This window comes from Adiantum capillus-veneris, chromosome 7 (assembly GCF_014529385.1).
Source record: "Adiantum capillus-veneris isolate H3 chromosome 7, ASM1452938v2, whole genome shotgun sequence".
NCBI lineage: Eukaryota > Viridiplantae > Streptophyta > Polypodiopsida > Polypodiales > Pteridaceae > Adiantum > Adiantum capillus-veneris.
Genome location: NC_140937.1, coordinates 128,402,620 through 128,428,112, shown reverse-complemented (window position 1 = coordinate 128,428,112; position 25,493 = coordinate 128,402,620). Strand labels below are relative to the sequence as shown.

The 25,493-nt window shown below is 44.4% G+C and overlaps 1 protein-coding gene across 1 annotated transcript in view; it reads right to left on the bottom strand.

Moving 5' to 3' along the window:
- LOC147454601 (UDP-N-acetylglucosamine diphosphorylase 2-like) overlaps positions 1 to 25,493 on the bottom strand; it is a 69,052-nt gene that overhangs the window by 32,594 nt on the left and 10,965 nt on the right. The window contains exons 4-10 of the mRNA XM_086516497.1: positions 25,119 to 25,158; positions 24,777 to 24,869; positions 24,596 to 24,702; positions 24,412 to 24,486; positions 23,683 to 23,722; positions 22,563 to 22,645; positions 22,399 to 22,476 (exon numbers count right to left, since the gene is read on the bottom strand). Coding sequence (XP_086372623.1) covers positions 22,399 to 22,476; positions 22,563 to 22,645; positions 23,683 to 23,722; positions 24,412 to 24,486; positions 24,596 to 24,702; positions 24,777 to 24,869; positions 25,119 to 25,158 — 516 coding nt within the window. The remainder of the gene's footprint in view (positions 1 to 22,398; positions 22,477 to 22,562; positions 22,646 to 23,682; positions 23,723 to 24,411; positions 24,487 to 24,595; positions 24,703 to 24,776; positions 24,870 to 25,118; positions 25,159 to 25,493) is intronic.

The window sequence follows — 25,493 nt, the reverse complement described above, 5'->3', positions numbered from 1 at the left end:
GAATATCTGTAAGGCCACCAAGAACGAGTACTTCTGATGCGTCACATCGGATGGGTGACAGGGAGCATCGGGAAGAAGTATCCGACCATCCGGGAACGGACGTCTCTGATGCGTCATAGGATGGGTGACATAGAGCATCGTGAAGGGGATTGTACCGTAAGTTCGGTAGGAAAGGACTAGGTGATGGGTATTCCTGATGCGTCACAAGGTGGGTGACGGGTGCATCGGAAAGGGGATATCCATAGTCGAGAGGAAATCCGAACTGGAAAGAGGAATACGCGTAAAGACGCAAGCACAAGAATAAAGATGGGTTCTGAGAAGATTTTCTTAAAAAGCGGAATATTTCAACGAGTTTTCCGGGAAGAGCAAACGCTTTTCCGCGAGGAATCTATGTTTGCATTGCATTCGTGCATGTGGTTGCATCCAGGGACGCCTGGGAAGTGCTGTGAAAGCATTGTTTTTAACTTATAAGGTTTTATTGAGTTTTTGGGCAGGTTCATACCAATTTCAAAAATATGCCGGCCGTCCACTTAATAAGTGGGCAGCCCCTTAGAAAATAAAGCAACAAAACCAGCTAGCGAATTCTCTCTCCCTATTTCGGGTAGAACACAGAAAAAAAAAAAAAAAAAAAAACGACCGCGATCTCTCCGCGAGCAGCTATTCGTGCCGTGGTGAAGGAGCTATAAAAGCACCACATGCCCTCACTGAAGGGAGGTTACCAATGCAAGCACAGGAGACTCAGCCGCCAGAAGGCGCGAGAGATCGCGAGACTAAGAAGCACGGAAGTCGCTTTTTCCACGCAAGAGCGACAGGTATCTATTGTGGATTCGCCATACGAATTGTTGTCGTGTGTTTGCGTGTGTGTTTGTAGGTGCTTCATCGCGAAGGAGAAGCGAGAAGGCTTCGGCCTACGCTTGGGAATTCCGAAAACGGAATTCGGAAATTGTCTGCGGAGTCTCAACTCCGAGTACAGACGGAAAAAGGATTGAGAGCTTGTCTCTTGGATTTCCCTTACGGGAAGGAACGACCATCGAGTCAGAGATTTAGAACGGAGGGGTTTTCTCCGGTTCTTGTGCTTGTAAAAAGATTCTCCCTAATAAAGAATTCTCTTTAAGGGGGGGGACCAGCCCATCTTCTGGTCCCAGTACTGTGTCGATCTTCTCACTCTCTATCTCTCTATTTATTTCTCTCTATATATCCTTTGGCTTCAGTATTAAGTGATAAATTCTATTTATTCGAGTATATTTTATATTGTTATGCGCTCCCGTTTGTGACAGTGGTGTCAGAGCATGGTCTCCTCTCTTTCTCTGTAAAGAAGGACGACTCCGGGAAGATACGGGAAGAAGCCATGACAAGCCAAGAGAGAAGTAAGCAGGCGGAAACCTAAGTCCTGCACGAAAAAAGCTTGGAGAGTTGGAAATTTTTTTTCTCTCTGCAAGAAGTCGACACAAGACTTGGGATTCTTTGAGAAGGCAACAAGAGCATGATGCTCAAGAATCTAGAGAATCCAAGGAGCGGAATGCTCGAGATCCTTCAGAATCCAGAAAATATCCATGAACATCAATCCAAAACCATAGCCAAGAAATCCCGTCATTTTGGGAAGGATAGGAAGAAGGTCTCTAGATCTAGGAACACTCTAGTCAAGTTTGATACTTTTGACGGAAGGGAAGATGTCCTGAAAGCTACCGCTTTCATTCGAGAGTTTGAAGTTGCCTTTGCCAAGGGCAATTTCTGAAAAGCGTCGAAGGTGAGGCATGTGACCAAACACCTCAAGGGGATTGCAAGTACTTGGTGGTATACCAAAGCTTTGCAAGGAAATTACAACAAGACCTAGATTCAATTCAAGGCTGAATTTTCCGACAAATTTTTTTCCTCTACGCTTTGAGGAAGGCATCCAAGAAGATTGGGATCGGTTTGCCCAATAGAAATACGAGTGAGTCCAAGCAAGTAGTGGTTCACTCTTACCAAGGTAGCTCCACTCTTGACCCTCTCTGAGGAAGGAAAGATGAAGAAATTCAACGAAGGACTTTTGCCCGATTTTGTAGACGCATCTGCAAGATGCTTTGCAGTAGATAGTGGAGTCGGCAATAAAAGCTGAAAGTGTACACCTTAGTGTACATAGAATACAATCCCCGCACTGGGATGAGAACCATTGAACACATTAAAAAATGAATTTTTGTTACCTCTCCTCGAAGGATACATTGCTATCCGGAGAGAGTTTGGAGTAAGGGAATTCAATCTAACTCCTGAGTTTTTGAATAGAAGACCCTCAAACTTAAAGTGAGAGGGCAGGTCTTTAATCAAAGTTAAATCTTTGAGAAACTCATCAACTGTGTATTGCTTTTATGCACGAGATATGCACGTGTCTAACCAGGACAATCACTCTCGAGTGTTTATCAGAGTAAGGTTGAGTCAGACCATTGTTTTATACGATGAACTGCTTTGCTTAACCATCCGGAAGGTCCATGATTGATCTGGTATCCGGTAGTTCTCCAACAAATTACCTGCTATTGCGGGTAGGAAATTATGAAGGAACCATTCTGAGCTTTCAAGCAAAGAAAAGCTTTCATGAAGCTTGAGTACTCTTTAAGCCCACATTCCCTACCCGGTAAGGGAAGATATGGTAGTACTTTTCGCACAAGTGAAGGAATACTCTCTTTACGAGGAAAGGAACAAGCGACGACTACGGCCTGTGCTCGAGGAATCCAAGGATTGAAATCCTAGATTATTAGATGAGCGGGTTTTGCTCTAAGATCGAGCTAAGGGATCGTCAAGTTGAGCGTCTTCGCTCTAAGGATCTTACGAAGGGAAGGTAAATTCCCAGGCTCATTGAAACTTATGTACACCTTTGGGTACATGGATAACACACGAAGCAGACCTATGCCAAGGAACTGGACGAGAGTTTGTTATACTCTCTTGAGCGCCTTTTTGTGCGCAAGGATACTCCGACACGAGAATCTCTATTTGAGATGTGTTCGGAAGAAGGAATTTGAGTTTCTCTACGGAGAAGTGGTTTTCTGATGATCTTTGATCATTGAGTACGCTATGTGCTTTAAACATTATAGAAGCAACTTTTGGTTGCGGTATATGTTTCTCCATGAGCAAGTCAAGTAGCATTTATACGCTACTGGAATAAATTCGAACTATTATGTTCGTAAGAATATAGTTCGCCAATCGTTTCAAAATGGGAAGAATTACATATGCGAGAACGTCCCTGAGAATCAAAGAGGGTTCGCTCTATTGTGAACCGGGTTTGAACGTACGTTCAGAAAATGCTATGGCTAGAATCCTATCTGCCTGAGATTTTGCAAGGCGTCATTGATGCTTGCAAGGAGGAAAAGATTGGAAGGAAGTGCGCTGTGCACAAGGAATCTTTGGATTGGAACCGTCCGCCTACGTTGAGAGACGGCCCGAAACAAGAACCTTCTTTAAGGTGATCACACACTTTGTTTGTGAAGGAAGACATCAAGATTAATACTCTTATGATTTGGGCATTCCCTATGTGGGAGGACACAAGAGGTTTAATATCCTCAGGACTAATAGCGCAAGGTTATGCGCAAGGACATAGACCTAAATTTATTTTTAGGAGGATGATTCTTCTCGGGATTGAGAAGGTGGAATTGAGTTAAAAGATTCTCGAAAAGACGAGAATGACGAGTTCTTACATGGCTCCTAAGTTTAATGAATGGTGAAGGATATCCTCGAGGTACTAGAGGAAGGACATGAACTGGTAAGGTAAGTATTGAATTATTGAATTTTTGTTTAATTTAATTTCTAAGTTTTCTTTTGAGAAAGGACTGGCTCAACTCACCATTGAGCAAGATTTGAAATTTTCCGGTTTCTCCCCGGCAATTCAATTAGACCTCTACAGTTGAGGACAACTGTTTATAAGTGAGAGGGATGTTGCTAAATTAGCTTTATCTAACAGAAAAATAATTCTAAATGAATTATTGGATTTATAAGTGAGAGGGTTTTCTCGCTTGGAACAACAGGAAAAATAATTCTAAATGAATTATTGGAATTTTAAGTGAGGGTTTTTCTCACTGGAGATATCCGAGTACAGAGTATTCCTTGTGCGTCATTCAAAGTAATGACAGGAGCACTGTGAACGGGAATATCCGTAAGGCCACCAAGAACAGGTACTTCTGATGCGTCACATCGGATGGGTGACAGGGAGCATCGGGAAGAAGTATCCGACCATCCGGGAACGGACATCTCTGATGCGTCATAGGATGGGTGACATAGAGCATCGTGAAGGGGATTGTACCGTAAGTTCGGTAGGAAAGGACTAGGTGATGGGTATTCCTGATTCGTCACAAGGTGGGTGACGGGTGCATCGGAAAGGGGATATCCATAGTCGAGAGGAAATCCGAACTGGAAAGAGTAATACGCGTAAAGACGCAAGCACAAGAATAAAGATGGGTTCTGAGAAGCTTTTCTTAAAAAGCGGAATATTCTAACGAGTTTTCCGGGAAGAGCAAACGCTTTCCCGCGAGGAATCTATGTTTGCATTGCATTCGTGCATGTGGTTGCATCCAGGGACGCCTGGGAAGTGCTGTGAAAGCATTGTTTTTAACTTATAAGGTTTTATTGAGTTTTTGGGCAGGTTCAAACCAATTTTAAAAATATGCCGGCCATCCACTTAATAAGTGCGCAGCCACTTAGAAAATAAAGCAACAAAACCAGCTAGCGAATTCTCTCTCCCTATTTCAGGTAGAGCAAGAAAAAAAAAAGCGAAAAAAAAATTAAAATTAAAAAAAAAAAACCCGACCGCGATCTCTCCGCGAGCAGCTATTCGTGCCATGGTGAAGGAGCTATAAAAGCACCACATGCCCTCACTGAAGGGAGGTTACGAATGCAAGCAAGAGGAGACTCTGCCGCCAGAAGACGCGAGAGATCGTGAGACTAAGAAGCACGGAAGTCGCTTTTCCCGCGCAAGAGCGACATGTATCTATTGTGGATTCGCCATACGAATTGTCGTGTGTTTGCGTGTGTGTTTGTAGGTACTTCATCACGAAGGAGAAGCGAGAAGGCTTTGGCCTACGCTTGGGAATTCCGGAAACGGAATTCGAAAATTGTCTGCGGAGTCTCAACTCCGAGTACAAACGAAAAAAGGATTGAGAGCTTGTCTCTTGGATTTCCCTTACGGGAAGGAACGACCATCGAGTCAGAGATTTAGAACGGAGGGGTTTTCTCCGGTTCTTGTGCTTGTAAAAAGATTCTCCCTAATAAAGAATTCTCTTTAAGGGGGGGGACCAGCCCATCTTCTGGTCCCCAGTACTGTGTCGATCTTCTCACTCTCTATCTCTCTATTTATTTCTCTCTATATATCCTTTGGCTTCAGTATTAAGTGATAAATTCTATTTATCCGAGTATATTTTATATTGTTATGCGCTCCCGTTTGTGACAAAGAAATGAAATGAAATGAAATGAAATGAAATGTTATATTAACGTCTTCAAAAGGCCAAAATGACCTATGAGAGCAATCAGTTACAAAATAGTGAATCTAATACCATGTCTGGGTACAAAAGAACTAGAAAAGAACTAGAAGTGGAACAAAATACTACTACTACTACTACAATCTAAAACTACGTGGGTGTAGCAGCTGATACAATAGGTACCCGGTAAACTGGATGTAACAGTGTGTGAAACAAAGATGGAAGAAATGGTGAGGATCCATCCTCATATGCACTCTGGATGTCGAGAGAGTATGGCTCGAATCTTCTGTTGTAGTCTCCGTCGATGCTGTGTAGCTCCTCTCCTCAGTCGCGGTCGTCTGTATCTCTGTAGCTCCAATGCTCGGTCGATGAGAGTGCCAGTAGTGGTCGAATGAGAGAGAGAGAGAGAGAGAGAGAGAGAGAGAGAGAGAGACGCCACTCCATGTCGGGTCCCAACCACCCTCAAGGCCCCCGTTGCTTTGTTGCAAGAGCTAGTACTTGCTTTAGATTACTTGCACAAATGCTGAATGCAATGGCTAAATGCTGAATGCTTGTACTTCATACAAAAACACTAGGCTAGATCTGATGCTGACGTTCAGGATGTGCAAAACGCTACGGCTGATCTGATGCAAAAACGATGAGCTGATCTAGTGTAAGAACGCTGGGCTGAATTGATGCAAAAACGTTAATGATGCTCGGGTGCTGGCAATCGGAACGCTAGGTAATGCGGTGCTATGGGTGTTGGATGCCCCTGTAGGTACTAGGTTCTGATGTCCTAAAAACTAAAGGCCAAGTGGCTCTTTTATAGGTACCCATTTATTGTACCTACTTTTTTATAAATGTCATATGTCAAAGTCACTTATTAATAAATGACTTACTCGTATGCCAATATGGGTAAGTGACTGTACTATGCAAGTAAGGGTATGCAACTATGACCTGCCTCATCATGCACGTCCTTCTAGAGGCTCACAAAATGCCACACTAGATCCTAGGCTAACTAGGACCGATGCTCACTTGTAGCAGTAGCATGTCCACATGGCTAAAGTGCAATGCCCATGTGACATTTGATGCTTTCTCTTGGAGCGGTCAGCAACTGTACCTTTTGCAGTTGCTGGTTGTGCAACTAGTGAGTCGGTTGAGATGAGGAGATTCGTGTTAGAGCTAGGTTCTTCTTCAACGGACAACATTTACTTCCCAGACGTCTTTCGGGGTATTGGTAGTCTGAGCCTTGTAAACCAACCACCACTGGCCAAGAGAAGCCCTAGGTATAAAGCTTAATTTTTGTAAGTCTGAAAGGACATCATAATCTCTTATCAAAGGTTTTGATTTGGAGCGTACGACTAAGAGCATCTACCCTCTAGCACAATGTAATCCATTTTTCTTGAGCTCTGGTAACCCAAATTCGTTTTCAACAATTGCAATGTATTCCTTGTCTACTACTCTTTAAGTTAAGTGTAATCATTCTCAACTTTGTTGTGGTTCACGACACCAGTTTGTGAGCTAAATCGGCTTTTTTGAGTGCGTTCATGGTTGTTTTTTGACGTTTCGACCATAGGAGAGTGTTCCTAAACCATAGGGCAACCTTTCTAGACTGTTCTGTTGCAGTTTTCAAGACCTTTATCATGATGGATCCTGATTTTGGTACCTTGTCAGATTGCAACCAGACTTGGTAGGATAGTGCCCCTTTCCTTCTTAAGTTTTGTTGCATTTGGACTTCGTTTGAGTGCCGAAATGACAGGACAACAGAGAGCAATGAGACAGAACATAGGTAGATTGCTTGAGTAGAGAGCAATAGATTTGCTATTGCTAGAGATGGCTTTGTTCCATAGGTTCACTTCTTGAGGTTGACACCCTCAAAGAGTCTTTGTTCCCCATCCGAGTCGCTTCCATACGTATTGACATTATGTTAGTGTCTAAGTAGCTATGCTACAAACGTCCATCGCGGCGACCCGCTAACAATGACTGAAATGGAAATGCAAATACAGAAATTGAACAAGAGACTAGAAGTGATGTATTATATTGGAATTAGTACAACTAGCATTAGATGAAGCTAAAAGAAAGTGCAATGATTGCTAAGAGCAACTGCTTCAGCAATTACAAGGGTGGACTCTAGACTCTAAAATGATCGCCTCTAAAATCACAACCCCAAAATGAAGTAATGGGTCCTATTATAGGTACTTGACTGAGCTCTCACTGACTATACACTATACAATCACGGTGGTAAATACATCTGGTAAATGCTAGTAGATCCAGCTAGGTGGTCTGGCTATGCACTAGCTCTCAACTACGGCCTATTTCCACCGTCCACCCATGCCATCGAATCCACTAATAAAAATAAGCAAAAAATAATCTCAATCATCTAGCTTTGTTGCTCACTAGTCTACCTCAGCTAACTATCTTACTTTATTGTCATAAGGTTCATATTCTGAAGTAACTAGATTCCATAGAGAGAGAGAGATAAAGAGATGATTCAAATTATCTCCCCCTCTATCTTACCTTGCACGCACTCACTCTCTCTCTATTTTGGCCCACCCTCTCTCACTCTTTTCCTCTCTCCATCTATCCAACTCTCTTTGAGTGATGTGAATGTGCATTTGGCAATTTTATTAATTTCATTAGGGTGTGCAAATTACATGCACAGTTGCAATGGCATAAGCCATGGCAATGGCATGGAGAGAAGTTAGATCTTATGTAGGAGAGCCATGGCCATGTCCATTGCATGGAGAGAAGTTAGATCTTCTGTAGGAGAGCCATGGCAATGGCCATTGCATAAAGAGAAGTTAGATCTTCAGTAGGAGAGCTTGTGTATATAATAGTGTCCTTTGTATTGTCTCCTCTTAAAGTTATCTAAAGGCCTCTCTCTCTCTCTCTCTCTCTATATATATATATATATATATAATGGGCTCTCTTCAAAGCATGGGGATTATGTTTTATCCACTTACCTCCATATCTTACTCTAATTTGCTTAGTTTTGGCTTCCAAATGGACGGTAAGTGATTAAATCATAGCTGCCATATAGCTACAACATAGCAACTCCTGAGTAGAGATAGTAGGAGATAGTGCTCACGACATTTATTCTATCCAATCAATATATCGTTAGGACGTGGCCGGGAGCAAGCTATTTTTAATTTTAAAGACAAAATAAAATAAAAAATTGGCTTACTAATTTCCAAATGAAAAAGTATTTTTTATATTAATTAAAGGATTAAAATAATAAAAACTGAGCTTTTACAAAATGTACAATGTCACCAACTCATACTCCCAAGGGTTGTGAGTAATAAGCGGTGTACTAACTCAATTCTTAGATGCGTACATTTTAAAAAAACACACACTATGACATTTTTAAAAACATCAAAGTATTTGTATTAATCACAAAATTTGATGTTTTTTTTAATAAAAAAACATCAAAGTATGTCTAGTCAATCATGGAAAAAGCAGTTTTTAAGTGGTATTTCGTTCGGATACTTTGGAAATTGGGGGTATGTATTTTTGTTATGCGCGTGTGCAACTGGCGGAGGTTCCAGGGAGTTCTCAAAGTCGGTGTCTTGCCAATAGTGCCAGGTGGCTTGGGGAGCCTCTTTCGAGGGTGACGTGACGGCGGCCTTAGGCGGTGTAGCCGACCTCTCTCTCTCTCTCTTATACTCACAGACACACCAGCAGGAAATCGAGACAACCACGACCGAGATGCAGAAGCACACTTCACTGGAGGAGACTACAACAAAGGATTAGAAGCATTCTAGCCAGACACCCAGAATGCTGCTAAGAAGTTTATCTAATACTTTGTATTTAGTTTTTCGCGTTTATTTTCACAATCTCACACTTTTCAAACATTGTACCAGATTCACCACTTTTGTATCAGTTTGGTCTCATAGGTCACTATGGCCTTTTGAAGACGTTAATATAACATTTCATTTCATTTCATTTCTCTCTCTCTCTCTCTCTCTCTCTCTCTCTCTCTCTCTCTCTCTCTCTCTCTCTCTCTCTCTCTCTCTCTCTCTCTCCTACAATCATCAACATGACTCTAGAAGAAGAACAACGAAGGAAAACTAGAGCTTTGCATATAAGAGTAACCGGTCTAAAAGACCGAGATGATGTGGAAGGAGAAGTTGAAGAACTTCTCCGCATGATGGGTAGTGAGGCTACTCATACAAAGGCATGGAGGGTGGGGAAGAAGACACAAGGCAATGGGGAGACTTCAAAAGGGAGAGCTCTAATCATCCGTTTCCCATCCATGGAGGCAAAGAAGGACTTCCTGAAGAAGCGTCCTACACTAAAGAAAACGGGCATATTCCTTGGAGATGACCTCACTCTCACACAGCTTGCACATATGAGAGAGGTAATGCCAGAGATTCAAGCGGCAAGGGAGAAGGGAAAGACGGCCTTCTACAGAGATGGCCGGGTTGTGATTGTAGAGCGGCGCTCCACATGACGGTGCGAGACCCGTGGGACCACCCTCAAAGTTGCCACGTGGAATTGTAATGGATCTATGCGACTTGATACGGGCGCCTTTGAGGATAGTTTCAGGGGAAGAGACATCGTCTTCTACTCTGAGACACATCAAGCCCATGGGCAGTCTATGCCTCACATCAGTGGATATAGATGGGAGACTGCCTATAGACAGGAGACACGATCAGAGCGCAGAGGGCGGGGATCAGGAGGAGTGGCAGTGTTATTCAGGGAGGAGTTGCAACCATTGATACATATAGCCCGCAGAGATGAGCAAGCTAGGTACATGTGGGTGAGACTGAGAGCAGAGACAAACAGATATCTTTACATTGCTATTTGCTACTTTCCCCCGAGCACGTCAGTGTATGCACCACCCAAAGGACAATCCCCTTTCTCTATTTTGGATGATGACATATGGGAGTTCTCTAGAGATGGTGACATCATCATTCTAGGGGATTTCAATGCTAGGACTGCCCATCATCAGACAGTATTTTATGATAATTCAGAGGAGATGCTGAGAGAGCTGGATGCTGCAGAGACAGGCCTATCCAGACTATCACAAGATGGAGAACACATTGAGTATGGACGACACTTGATAGACATGGGGACTGCACATGGATTGGCCATCTTGAATGGCCTACAGAGATTTCCCGCCTCAGGGGGTTTTACATGCTTTCCACACAGACATGGAGCCAGCACAGTGGACTATGTCATGGCACAGCCGAGCCTCATCTCTAGTATCCAGGATCTCACGATTGGACCCAAACCTGTTGGTGTGGCAGTGGATCATGCTCTTGTGTCAATGACCATCTCTTTTCAGTTTAGTGTAGCACACACGCTACGGACAGCAGCCCCTACTCGCTACACCTTCACGCGGGAGACAGACTCTGTATACATAGATGGGATCTACAAACGCCTATGCACAGAGGAGCCAGGGCGACCTCTGGAGGAGCTTACTACTATATTGACACAGACACTACATGATGCAGCAGCAGAGGCATACCCACATACCCAGCTTGAGCAGAGACGCCGTTCGGGGAGCATGCCCCAGAACAGTTGGTATGATGAGGAATGCCGAGACACTAGAGCTAGACTTCAGAGGGAGGTGCTGTTGGGGGACATCACTCACAGACAGTCACAGATTGACTTTCGACGCCTAGTGTGGCCGAAGAAGAGGGCATTTTTGGCTCGGCTAGAGGCTAGAGCAGGATCTATATCAGTTGTTCTTGAGTTAGGACTCACGTGAGGCATGGCGGCTCTTTCAGGAGCACTCTCCCCCCCCCCCCCCCCCCCCCCCCCCACGCCATCACTTCTACAGAGGACTGGGGCCAGTACGCATCATCTCTGTACACAGTTCCTGAGCAGCCCCCCCTTCCCGACCCTCCCGATCCATGCCCACACACATGTGCTTTTTTCACCGCGCAGATGGTGAGGAAGGCCATTGACAGGATGAGGACTGGGAGAGCTTACGATCATGATGGTTTAGTGGCTAAGCATTTCACACATGCCACAGATCTACTAGCAGAGCTTCTAGCAGTGATGTTTAACCATGACATGTGTGAGGGCTTGCCTGATACTTGGAGCCTATCTACTATTGTACCTATCTTCAAGTCGGGAGACCCTATGGAGCCTGGGAATTATCGCACTATCATGATTGGACACACATTGGCACGGTTGTACGCATCTATTCTTGAGCAGCAGTTGAGTAGATGGGCAGAGAGGGAGGGGATACGCGCAGCCGGGCAGGCAGGGTTCAGGAGGGGTTTTTCTACTCTTGACCATATCTTGACACTCAGAGCCATCATTGAGGAGGGTAGATCGCGTGGGAGACGGATCTATTGTAGCTTTGTGGATTTCCGCAAAGCATTTGACACAGTGCCTAGAGCTAGATTAATGCGCAGATTACAGCAGATGGGAGTACCCATAGAGCTCATTTGGGCGGTCATGGCATTATACAGGTCAGTAGTGGGGCAGGTACGCATCTCAGAGGGTCTATCCACACCGATTCACTCCACTATTGGGGTGAAGCAGGGCTGCCCGCTCTCTCCTACTCTATTTGGTATGTATGTGGATGAGGTTTCTGACTACATTGAGAGAGATGGTGATAGAGGTGCACAGCTGGCAGGGACATGGATTCCATTATTGTTATATGCTGATGATATTGTGTTGATCTCCGACTCTCCGGAGGGGATGCAACGTCACTTGGATGCTTTGAATAGGTTTGCTCAGGAAAGTGGTTTGTCCGTCAACCTTGGTAAAACCAAGGTCATGGTATTTAATGCCACCCCACAGTGGATCAGGAGGTCAGCACCAGCATTCACATACGGCCAGGAGACTATGAAGTATACAGATGCGCACACTTACCTCGGAGTGGTTTTTAGTGGGCCAGCATTTTCATTGAGGAGGGCAGCAGAGACTAGACTGACCAGAGCCCATGCAGCATTGGGTAGATTGGAAAGGATGTGTTCACAGGTTCAGTTTCACGAGCCTAGGACGAAGCTCTGGCTCTTTGACACTCTGGTGGCTTCTGCATTACTTTATGGAGCTGAGATCTGGGGACCTTCATTACATCATCACGGGAGGACAGGCCGCAGTGATGGATGGGGGGACATGGAGAAGCCTTTGGTCTCTATGATCTCGCGGCTCATTAGAGCCAAGGCCTCAGTACCACGTGCTATTGTTCGAGCAGAGCTAGCTGCCCCCCCACTAGTGGTTGAGGCGCTCACCAGATCGGTCTCCTTCATACACCACATGTGGGAACTTCCCAGAGACATATATGCCCGCCTTGCACTTGAGTCCTCTCGACAATTAGCCATGCAGGGAGATACAACATGCTTGTATGGGGAGATGACATCATGGTTTCAGGCACATGGGTTCAGCATAGACAGATTGCCTCCCTTCCAGTACTCACTAGATGCACCCTCTCTGACTCTTACACAGTCCGAGATCACCAGGCTCATCCGCCAGGACTTGACTCAGCTAGACACCAGGAGGACATGGATACAGCCAGCACAGGAGCTGGGCACGAAGATGGCTTTCTACAGAGAGCATCTCCTCCAACTTACGGTTGATGGCTTTGTGACGAGGCCGAGATACATGGACACCCACTTGTCTCATGGGATACGATGTGCTATCGGCCAGATACGTACATCTTCACACCAGCTGCGGATCGAGACTGGGAGATACAGCGGAGTACCAACAGAGGCCAGGACATGCCCCTTGTGTGACATCGAGCCTGAGACAGAGTTGCACTACACATGCCACTGCCCCGTCTACTACGAGATACGAGGCCGCTTCCATTGCTTGTTCAAAGAGGGCTTTGGACCATTCTCCAAAGTCATGCAGTACGAGGATCAGAGATGCTTGGGTTTGTTTTTTCTCGAGCTAAGCAGACACAGAGAGAGCCTGATGAGAGGAGAGGCTAGCCAGTCCCAGAGACAGATCACAGATTTCTTTAGAGCTGCCACTGAACACCTGGAGGAGTTACTACCACAGCAGAGCTCGTCGTCTCACACCAAAGGCACACTGATCGACCGAGCGACTGACCTTGGAAGATCCAGACGCCCGTGACTGCGGAGAACTACACAGCATCGACGGAGGCTACATCAGAGGATTCGAATCACTTTGGCTTGACATGCACGACGCCCGGTCAGACTACTGACCATGGAGGAGATTGATGAGATCCGCCAACGACCGATGCTGGATCTCTTGTGATCTAGCTATCCCAGCTAGCTGCTCTTCACACCTAGTAGTTTAGGATTCCATAGTATTTTATTGTGACATTTGTCATTGTTGTCATCTTGTTACTCTGACTCTGACTTTGTATCAGATCCACCACATTGTAACTTTCTGGTCTCATAGGTCACTTTGGCCTCTTGAAGACGTTAATATAACATTTCATTTCATATCTCTCTCTCTCTCTCTCTCTCTCTCTCTCTCTCTCTCTCTCTCTCTCTCTCTCTCTCTCTCTCTCTCTCTCTCTCTCTCTCTCTCTCTCTCTCTCTCTCTCTCTCTCTCTCTCTCTCTCTCTCTCTCTCTCTCTCTCTCTCTCTCTCTCTCTCTCTCTCTCTCTCTCTCTCTCTCTCTCTCTCTCTCTCTCTCTCTCTCTCTCTCTCTCTCTCTCTCTCTCTCTCTCTCTCTCTCTCTCTCTCTCTCTCTCTCTCTCTCTCTCTCTCTCTCTCTCTCTCTCTCTCTCTCTCTCTCTCTCTCTCTCTCTCTCTCTCTCTCTCTCTCTCTCTCTCTCTCTCTCTCTCTCTCTCTCTCTCTCTCTCTCTCTCTCTCTCTCTCTCTCTCTCTCTCTCTCTCTCTCTCTCTCTCTCTCTCTCTCTCTCTCTCTCTCTCTCTCTCTCTCTCTCTCTCTCTCTCTCTCTCTCTCTCTCTCTCTCTCTCTCTCTCTCTCTCTCTCTCTCTCTCTCTCTCTCTCTCTCTCTCTCTCTCTCTCTCTCTCTCTCTCTCTCTCTCTCTCTCTCTCTCTCTCTCTCTCTCTCTCTCTCTCTCTCTCTCTCTGGATGAGCGGCCAGGGTTGGAGGGGAGAGGTAGGCTGTGTGTGAGTGTGTGTGTGTGATGTGCCGCCAGAAGTGGGAGAGCCACAGCCACGAGGGGAGGAGATGGGAGGTAGGAGCAGGGGTCAGAGGCGGTGCATGGCGATAGGGGGGAGGATTCGAGTGTTGAGGGGGGAGGGAAAGCGAGGGAATCTAGGGAGGTATTTGGGTGATTTAAGGATTTAACATTTTCGTATGCCAGTATGTCATATAGAAATACTAAACACATCCCTAAAAATGGCATGCGTGGTTCAAGGAATGTGTACATACTACAAATACATTATAAGGCCGGTTTTTGGTTGTAAACAAATACTTTTGAAATTCAAAAAGGAAAGTGCACTTGAGAGATGCATGGAGGGTGCCCAAAAATGCAATATGATGGCTCATAATATTTGCTCAACATTTGAAATGTATTGATACTTTAAGCCACCTCTCTCTCATCTTTACACAACTCAACGGGAGGGCACCATGTGCCAACGGAAAAGAACAGACTGAACAGACTTTAGACGCTTCAAAACAACTGAACTGAAAGAGATGCACTGCACGCAAGACACGGAGTGGGGCAGAGTTCCACCTCAAGAGAGCAACCTCTCTCTCATCTTTACACAACTCAATGGGAGGGCACCATGTGCCAACAGAAAAGAACAGACTGAACAGACTTTAGACGCTTCAAAACAACTGAACTGAAAGAGATGCACTACATGCGAGACACAGAGTGGGGCAGAGTTCACCTCAAGAGAGCACCGGTACCAAATTGTGGCACCCCTTTCGATATTTCTTTATATTGCTTCAACTCAGTACAATGCCGACAGCACCACTCTGCATCTCCACGCTGAAGCGTGCTAGAGAGTGAACCCTTAGCACATATTTAAAGGCCCTTGGCCTACAAAAAGCAGTTTACATGAAAAGCACCATATCCAAAAGCATCTGGTCCTAAAAGCTTGTGACCAAAGCTGCCAACACATTTAACGAAAATCCGTACGACTGCCACATCATCAACACAAAATGTGTGTGTCCGTACAATTGCCACGTCATCAGTTTTTACGCAAGATTATTTGTGTGTGTGTGTGTGCCACTTCTTCATTTTTAGGCCCATCGGATGGGGTCCCATAAGTTGTTGGGGGTTAGGATTAAAAGTTAAAACCCTATAGGCCACTCGGCGAGGATCTGTAATTTGGTGAGAACTTTGTCTTCTTTTGCTTCTGCTAGGGTTTAGGCCCTTGACCGAGATCTGCAGGTTGGCTAGGGTTGGGCTCGGGGATCCCTAACCCTCTGCGTCTTCAGAGGCTAAACATGTAGGCAATTGTAACAAGTAATTGTAGTACATGGAAACATAGCCTATCCAAAGCACCCAAGTGTTGCATATGCCTCTGTAGGTCTACACTTTTCTCAAGAAAATTGTTACCCTTCGAGCAACAAGAATTACCTGATATACACTCTCCTTACAAACTCTACTAGCTCTGCACCAAAAATGAACTAACATTCAGATCTCGTCGCCCATGTAGCTGAGGTGTTGAGAACATAATTTTGGTCTTTGAAGGTTTGGTTTGAGATCTCTGCCTGTGAAAAATGTCTTTGTGATGGATTCATATGTCCCTATAGTCCCGTCGGTAAGTTTGTCATCCGCTGTAAGGTGCAGCGGAAGTGAATGTTGATCTTGCTCAAGATGAGTGCTCCCAATTGTGCTCAAGGGTTCCTTTTACTTATGAAAGAAAGAGCCTTCCGTTCCTTTAGTGAGAGAGTGCAATGATCACAAACAAAGTGAATGACATTGTGAATGAAGGTGCTGAGACACACACACACACACACACACAGAGAGAGAGAGAAGAATACGACACCAGACGGTTCTCAAACCCTCCTCCAAGGGCCCCCCTCTCTATGGCGAGAGAGGTCTATGCTATTGATTGCACAAATCTAGTACAATGGTCTAGATGCAATAGACTTGCCGACGATGTCGACGACAACGATGACGACGACGAGGACGAGGACGAGGACGAGGACGGGCTGAAATCTGAAAACGCTAGGGCTGAAAAGCTGAAATCTGCTAACCGCTCACTCTCTGCTTAATATTGATACTGTGTCAACGAGAACGGCGATTGTGACAATGCAACGACGATGCGCTGAAAACACAGATGCTGAAATCTGCGGACAGCGGGCTGAATCTGAAAACGCTGGCTGATCTAACGGTACGACGACGATCTGCTGCGGTAGGTGAGATCTGCGAGGCTAACGGCTGAATCTGCGGTGTCTAAGTGCTGGAAACTGAAAACGCTAATGTGCTTGGGCTGACCTGATGCCGGAATCTTCAAACGCTAAGCTAAGTCTGCAAACTGAAAAACGCCAGGCTCAATCTGCTGCTGATGGAAAACGCTAGGCTGAATCTGGTACAGAAAACGCTAGGGAAACTGCAAACTGGAAACGTCATGCTATTCTGCTTCTGTTGGCTGAAAACGCTAGGTTCTCCGCCGGTCTTGCTGAGAAGGTGCAGTGCAAATTACTGGAACTTCTTCTGCTAGAAAGTGCTAGCGCTAGGTTTCTTTTATAGTAGCTTAGCAAATTTGCCCTACTCACTTTTTCAACAAAGTCACTTATTAAATAATAAGTGAGAAATGAGTAAATAGGGAAAATGGGTTCTGTGCACTGTAAAATGCTCATGATGGGTCATGCTGATGATCATGCTGTGTGCAACCAGAGGTTATGCAACTACTCTAAGTGCCTGGACATGCACGGCCTGCGCACAGGCTCACAAAGGTGCCAGAACACTTCCTAAGCTGACCTGAACCCTAGACTTGAAGTAGCCTCTACACATGCACATAGGGTTAGATGTGCACGTGACATCCCCTCCTTTTCAAAGTGAGGTACTGGTACCGAGTTGCATGGCGTCGAAAGAGTGCGCCAATCCTGCGAAGAACCTTTTGCCGGCCCACTCTGATGTGTGGGTCGTGCGATACTTGAACTTCATGAAGGTCAGCAATGCTTGCTTCTTTGGGCCGTGCCGAAAGCGACACAAAGTGATCTGTGGAGGCATCAATGCTCCAACTGCGTCTATGGACGTAGGTCCGCCTTCTTCAAGAATCTCCGAGGAGGAAAATTCCTAAAACCATTTCCAACACAAAATCATAATCATACCCATTCCACGTAGAGTAACTAGAAAAAGACTATTCTTCCTAAATGACTGTGCATGTAATGCAGATGAACAAAGTGACAGAGTGCCACCCCGTTCACCAAACACACGCAACAAGTGAGATCGAATCTTGACCTTGCAACTTAAACCTATCAACTATGGCAAATCTCAACGGAAATGCCGATGCTTGATGGACAACCTTGCTTGTGCTCTTTCTAAGACTGTGTCATGCCAAGGAAGAGACATGTAAAAGCGATTGACAAAATGGACAATCAGTAAACAATGTAAACTCCTTGAATGCAAATGTTTTCCTTTTCAAGAGTGATCCGCATACATCCGTGCTCATCCATTAGTGAATCATGTGCATTGTACAATACGGCATGCCTGTGGAAAGGGAACACATAAAGACGGTGACGAAAATACAAAGAAACCGTCACGAATGAAACACTCGAACAATGCGTGCTGACTAATCATGCAAACACACAATACTTCCTGAGTGGGTTCCTTGTACCTCGACTCGAGAGCCAAGATCGGTTCTACGTGATTGATAGTATTTGCAATGAGGTTAGCTTCACTAGAAAAATCATCATCTAAACCATCATCCTTATGAACAATCACATCTTTATCATGCAAAACATGTGTGTTGTGCTTTGGAGAAGAAAAGACTGAGAGAGTCTCCTTCTTTTGTTTCTTTTCAAGCTTCGCCTGCACATTAGATATGAGAGGTAAAGAATGAACAACTTTCTCACCACGAATGGTGGGAGAGTCACTTTTGGCATTTAGAGTAAGAGTATTGTCTAGCCAATCAATGAGAGGGTTATGCTCATGAAACCATCTAATGCCCAAAATCATATCTGATCCTGAAAGAGAAGACATAACAAATTCCGACGGAAGGCCACTCCCAGAACAATGAATAATACATCAAGACACTCTCGTGTAATAGAGAGTCCATACCGGGAGCGAAGCCCGACACCTCGAGAGGAGATATCTTGATAACCTCTAAGCAGGCTCTGTCTACAAAAGAGTCACCAATCACATCATGCATACTTCCAAAATCAAACAACATCACCATGCGTATACCATTCACATGACCATAACACTTCATGAGAGACTCATCAACAAGATGATCATGAGAAACTCTCATTTATGGCATTAACAGAGGATGTGGGTTCTATGCCATATGGGTTCTTTAGGTTCGTTGGATGGGTTCTTAGGACATGTGTTCTTTATATGACCCTTGACGTGACATTGATAACATCGACCTTCCTTAGAATAAATGATTTGTTCTTCTGGTGTTATGTATCCTCCTAAAATTACATGTGTTCTTTATATGACCCTTGACGTGACATTGATAACATCGACCTTCCTTAGAATAAATGATTTGTTCTTCTGGTGTTATGTATCCTCCTAAAATTCCTTGTGCGGCTTTTTCATCCGGGGTGAGCTTAGGTTTAGCAAGTACTTTAGCTTTACCCTTAGATTCATTTTGAGAGTTCTTTTTCGAAGGATTAGAGGAAGATTGGCTAGAAGAGTTACCGTTCTCACCGTTTTGTGGCTTCTGAGGAGTCTAAGAGGTATTGTGAGAAGACGTGTTCTCCTTAGGCTTTCCTTGTTGTGTTTCATCTCCTGTGCGAGAGCAATCACTACCGCCTTGTCGAGATCCACGGGATCGAGTACTTCGACATCAAACTTGATATACTCGTCCAACCCATAAAGGAATGCCTCTTTGCGCTCATCATGGGGAGGGTCGGAAAAAAATCCTCCTGTTGGGGAAAATTCTTCACCACCACCTCCATGCTCATCACCTTCACGCAAAGTATCCATTCCGCTTCGGGGTAATGACCATACACTAAGAACTTGGGTACTTCAGTTCTCGAGGAACTTGGGTTCTTGAGGTTCTTGGGTTCTTGAGGTTCTTGAGTTCTTGAGGGTCTTGAGGTTCTTGCGTTCCTTAGCTTGTGATCGGTGTTTGAGAAGGCTTTTCTCTTACCCGAGCTCGACTCTTCCGTGTGGGCACACCCCTTGGCGGCCTTGCGCTCACACCAAAGTTGCTCTTTCCCACCTCACGTCGATTGGCCGGCCGCTAAGTGCACAGTCCGCTCTCAATGAGTGAAAAGGGGAACAAGGGGAAGCTGGGTTACCTCTCACTCTTCAAAAACACAATTAGGAATCGACATGCCCAAGTGGACTTGGGTTACGTGTGACCGCAACAAGCAAAAAAATTCTTGTGTTTCTTTCCTTGAGTGAGATACAGAACACTGCCAAAGCTCTGATACCAATGTAAGGTGCAGCACAAGTGAATGTTGATCTTGCTCAAGATGAGTGCTCCGAACTCTGCTCGAGGGTTCCTTTTACTTACGGAAGGGAAAGCCTTCCGTTCCTTTAGTAAGAGAGTGCAATGATCACAAACAAAGTGAATGACACTCTGAATGAAGGTGCTGAGACTGAGAGAGAGAGAGAGAGAGAGAGAGAGAGAGATACGACACCAGACAGTTCTCAAACCCTCCTCCAAGGGCCCCCCTCTCTATGGCGAGAGAGGTCTATGCTATTGATTGCACAAATCTGGTACAATGGTCTAGATTTAATGGACTTGCCGACGATGTCGACGACAATGATGACGGCGACGAGGACGGGCTGATATCTGAAAACGCTAGGGCTGAAAAGCTGAAATCTGCTAACTGCTGACTCTCTCTTGAATACCGATACTGTGTCGGCGAGGACGGCGATGGCGACGACGCAACGACGATGCGCTGAAAATGCAGATACTGAAATCTGCGGACAGCGGGCTGAATCTGAAAACGCTAACTAATCTAACGGTACGGCAAGGATCTGCTGCGGGTAGGTGAGATCTGCGAGGCTAACGGCTGAATCTGCGGTGTCTAAGTGCTGGAAATTGAAAACACTGATGTGCTTGGGCTGACCTGACGCCGGAATCTGCAAACGCTAAGCTAAATCTGCAAACTGAAAAATGTGAGGCTCAATCTGCTGCTGATGGAAACGCTGGGCTGAATCTTGTATAGAAAACTCTAGGGAAACTGCAAACTAGAAACGCCGGGCTGTTCTGCTTCTGTTGACAAGAAAAAAGCTAGGTTCTCTACCGGTCTTGTTGAGAAGGTGCACTGCAAGTTACTGGAACTTCTTCTACCTCTTCTGCCAGAAAGTGCTAGCGCTAGGTTTCTTTTAAAGTAGCTTAGCAAATTTGCCCTACTCACTTTTCCAACAAAGTCACTTATTAAATAATAAGTGAGGAATGAGTAAATAGGCAAAATGGGTTCTGTGCACTGTAAAATGCTCATGATGGGTACTGAATGTCATGTTGATGATCATGTTGTGTGCCACCAGAGGATATGCAACTACTCTAAGTGCCTGGACATGCACGGCCTGCGCACAGGCTCACAAAGGTGCCAGAACACTTCCTAAGTTGACATGAACCCTAGACCTGAAGTAGCTTGTCCACATGCACATAGGGTTAGATGTGCACGTGACATCCACACAAACAATATTGGTATCAACATTTCAGCTAGCATAGTTCCCGCCATCTCCTCTCGATATTTTCTCAGACCTTGTCTATGTAAAGCCCAAATTATGTGACAAGCGGACATCCCTCCTTTACTTCAACGGTACCACTAGCTAAACCTGGGGCTCGTACTCCGCCTATCACTGTCTCATGTTAGGCACCAATACTGGACAGTATCTCCACAAGGACCCAGTTATCCTGTAACCTCCTCACTGATTACACACGCAGCAGAGTCTCAAATTATTGTTTGCAAAGTCAACAAAGCAGCAATAGCAATAAGAGAAACACCTTTCGCGCCTCAAACCACTAGCATGATTGTCTTCACAACCTTGCACGTCAATTCCCCAAGCGCAAACGACTCCAAAATAAGAGGCCAGGGCCAGCTGTCCCCGTCTCCGCCAATGAAATGGAACTCCTTCAGTTAGGGCAAGCATTTAAAGGTCAAAAACCCCCAATAAAATCCGCATAAACAGAGCCTAAAGTTCATTGCATTTCAAATTGAGCAGATGCAATTGAAAATAACTCATTACAAGCTGGAACAGTGGAGATGAGTCTTCAAAGCACATTTAGTGAGATAAGGAGAATCATGGCGACTTTGCACAATATAATCTTTGCTCTTCCTGTGCATCACGGAAATGTTGAGGAGGGTGGAGATAAGAAGCGCAAAAAATGAGCAAGGCCATCGTTGTCTCTAGAAGAGAGAGGGATGGACCAAGGTGTCGAATGGTAGGAGCATGGTGCACTTGCAGTCAGCTGCTTCAATTGTTAAGCGTTGTTCAAAGCCCTAAAGTGAACTAGCAAATTCCATCATCAGGCCTGCCAATTTTATGGTACGAGCATGGTGCGCTTGCGATCAGCTGCTTCAACTGTCAAGCGTTGTTCAAAGCCGTAAAGTGAACTAGCAAATTCCATCATCAGGCCTGCCAATTTTATAATGGAAGGAGAACATCCACAGGATGTGGGTGTTAAAGCAGAAACTAGATGTGGATGTGGCTTATAATCCTAGCCTGAACAAGCTTCACAAGCTTCCTTTGTGTAGCTAATCATATCAAAATCTGCAAGTCCATACGTTCTCCTACAAGGAGGTACCCTAAATCAATAGCCTTCTGTGCTGGAGGTTCGCAATATATATAATAGTGCAAAAATTGTCAGTGGGCACTTGGTCTTTTGGCGTGAGTAGAGGTGTTATTGTCATTTATGCACCAAGCCAATAATAAAACTTCAACTTACAAACTTCATGTGCCGAAAGCTTCTAAGACAGAGTTTCTGGCGCTTTATTTCCTTGCTATGTAGTTTATAAAGCAAGTTAGTAGTCTGTACATTTGGGACTACCTTTTTTACTACTTTTGCAGCGCAAGATGCACCCCTCTCCATGACATAACCTAGGAAAAGCGGATCTGCTACTCGAACCTGCAAAGGCAAACAGTGAGCATTTTTGAAGGTGACAATCAGGAATAAAGGTCATGCTAAACCTGCACGACAGACAGAATCATTACCATAGCATTGTCCACACTAAAGCAGTCCACATATTTGATGCCTCTAGTTGCCATGTCATCCAGACAATTTGAAACCTTCAAAGCTGCACAGCACAAGTTTCTCATGAGGCAGCATGCTCATTAAAAGTTTCTCATGCAATATGCCTTGCACACACACTTGTGTATCAATCTTATACACGTAATTAGATTCAGACGTGCGCACGGGCCCGCACACACACAGTACATACATTTTCTATAATCTTTGAGTAGACCATGTATCCACTTATAATAATTCCTTTTGTTGGGTGTGTTGTCTCGATAACCTCTTGAACGGCTTGAACCTCTAATTCACAAAGCTTCACAAATGTTTCATCATCAAACACGCTCTTTGTTGCTGCAAGTTTCCAAGAAGTCAGAGTAACGTTCTCCTGTAGTACTATGAGATATGTTTCGCCTTACTTCTTTATGCTCTACCACTTGATTGATAATCAAAGTGAGGCCTGCCAATATTTACCAGTGATAAGTCCATGTTCTCTCCTTAAGCAAAGGGATATTGTAGGAAAAGGTCAAATGAGGTGCAGTTTTGGGAGGACTTGGAGACCCTCAGTTTGAGAGTGGTGGATGGCATGACGCCCATTGGCAAGGTCTACGAGGCTATGGACCGCATGGTCTGGCAATTAAAAACGTTGGAGCGAGATCCTGAAAAGTATCTCATGATCCACAGCCTTTGCACAGAAGCGCGTACCTCATAAGCCTTCTATGCCTACACTCTTTATCATGTATATCGGATAAGGGACGTGGCAATGATTAGGTATCACACAAATGCAATGCTCTTAACAAGCTCCCTCTAGCTTCCATACCTTTAAGAACTGCTATACCCTCTAATCGCATGAGTAGGAATCATGCAACAATATCAACCACATTTTATGAAAGGATTTGGCCACTAGGCACGTGTCACTCCCCCCAATCTATAGCTGATGCATATCACAAGCTTTTAAGTTCATGCACAGTAATTACTACAGGTCAAAGCTGTTTCATTAGATACTCCAACATAAAGGGTTTGAAATACAATCCATCAATATTTTCCGTGAGAGTAACTTTGCAATATGAAGACATGGGAAGACTGATTTGTTCATTGTACCTGCATAGACCCCACCATTTCCATCCGGAGCTCTAGAAACCTGTATATTTCATAAACAAAATAAGGAAAAATATTCCTTGCAAAGCATAATGTGAACTTGAGTGTATCCTGTAACCTAAGATAATCAACAAATGAAAAAAAAAAATGGTGTTATCAACTTGACAATAGTTTTGAAAACTCCAAACAATGCGTTTTCCCGTACAACCAAGGTAAAGTTATCAGCATGTAAACAGTCGTAAATTGCTGAAAGGAGAGAAATACAATACCTAGCAGGTTGGACAGGGTATTGACGTGGGGAAGGGAGAGTCTGAGTGCTCCATAAGTAAAAGAGAACCAGCTAATTAAGATGGACCGAGATATGGGGAAGGGACTAGACAAAAGACAGGCACCGGTAGGAGACCAAACATAAAGATGGACAAATAGGGTTTTGTTCAAATGACAATATACACACCATTTGAAGTTGGAACCTTCTGACTTGCAGGAGCCTGCTGAATTTTGTTTTACACAAAATGATTCTAACACAGGTTCAGATTGCAAAAACAAGAATCTTTATTATTGTGAAAAACTTAAAGGTAGAAGAGCTGAGACTAGGCTGGGTGGTCAGAGGAACTCATTGCCCTGTGCATGTGTTAGAACATCCAGCAACAAAGGAAGTTCAGCTTTTTCCTGTTAATCCACACCTCATGTGTCCCAAATTTCCAATCATGACTCACATGTTTCATCCTTTACCTGAAATGGTGTCTCCAAAATGAATTTGCCTTGCTTAGAAATACAAGGTAGTGTTCCCTGCTCAAAGAAAGTAACCTGTGGCACAATAAACAGCTGACTAACATAAACTCAAGTTCCATTACAAGGGGAGCAAAACAAATACTTTAATTGTCGCAAGTTGCAAAGGCTAAAATGGAGAGAGTGCCTGTTCTTGTTCCAGGCCAAAGTACTTATGTCTTTCAAAGAATTGTTGGGTTGCCTCACTTGTGAATGGACTTGTCATGATATACCAAGCTATTTGAACTTTTCTGCCTGTAAAATTGCATGCTCCGAGCTTAACGCTTCTTCCGAAAGTAAATACTTACTCTCAAAGAATTCACACATACCATTTGATGTCGACAATGATGCCAAAGTCTGAACCCGTAAGATGCGCTCAGCTTGCAGCTGAAACAAAGACTTTCCTGATGGTAACCCAATGCCTGGCAGACAAGAATGTCACATTTACTGTTCTTCTTCAATCAACCAAATATTAAGAAGAAATGATGTCAAAACTTCTTTTTTGTTCTTCCTTACTTTCCGTGTTTCGTCTCCGTTAATATTTAATTTAGGGAGTTAGTGGACCATAAAGCATGCATGTCAAAAAATGACCTCTAAACCAATCACAGCTGTGTTAAGGGGGTACTGCAGAATCAGAACTGCATGAAACAGGTGGTTGACTGTAAACTTACTGAAACAACCTTTGGGATCTGAAGATCCAAGACGAGTACCCTGGAAAAAAAATGGAAACATATCAAATTGAGAGGCTTTAGTCACTGCTTGTTTTGAATAATGCCGCCACCCTGAAGATACTTAAACCACTTTGATATGGTTTTCTTCTTGCAACGTTAAAAGTTTTTATCATTCTACCAAAAAACATAAATCTAGGAAAAGACCAAATTCCCTTGAACAAAAGTGCAAGGTACAAATTCATGGAAGACATCCACAAGACAATATGACGATCAGTCCCACTAGGCAAAGTACTGACTAGATAAAATTTCCCATAAGTGAGGCCAATGCTTCTGAATATTTGCTCATTATCTCGGCCTGGCATTACAACATTTCCT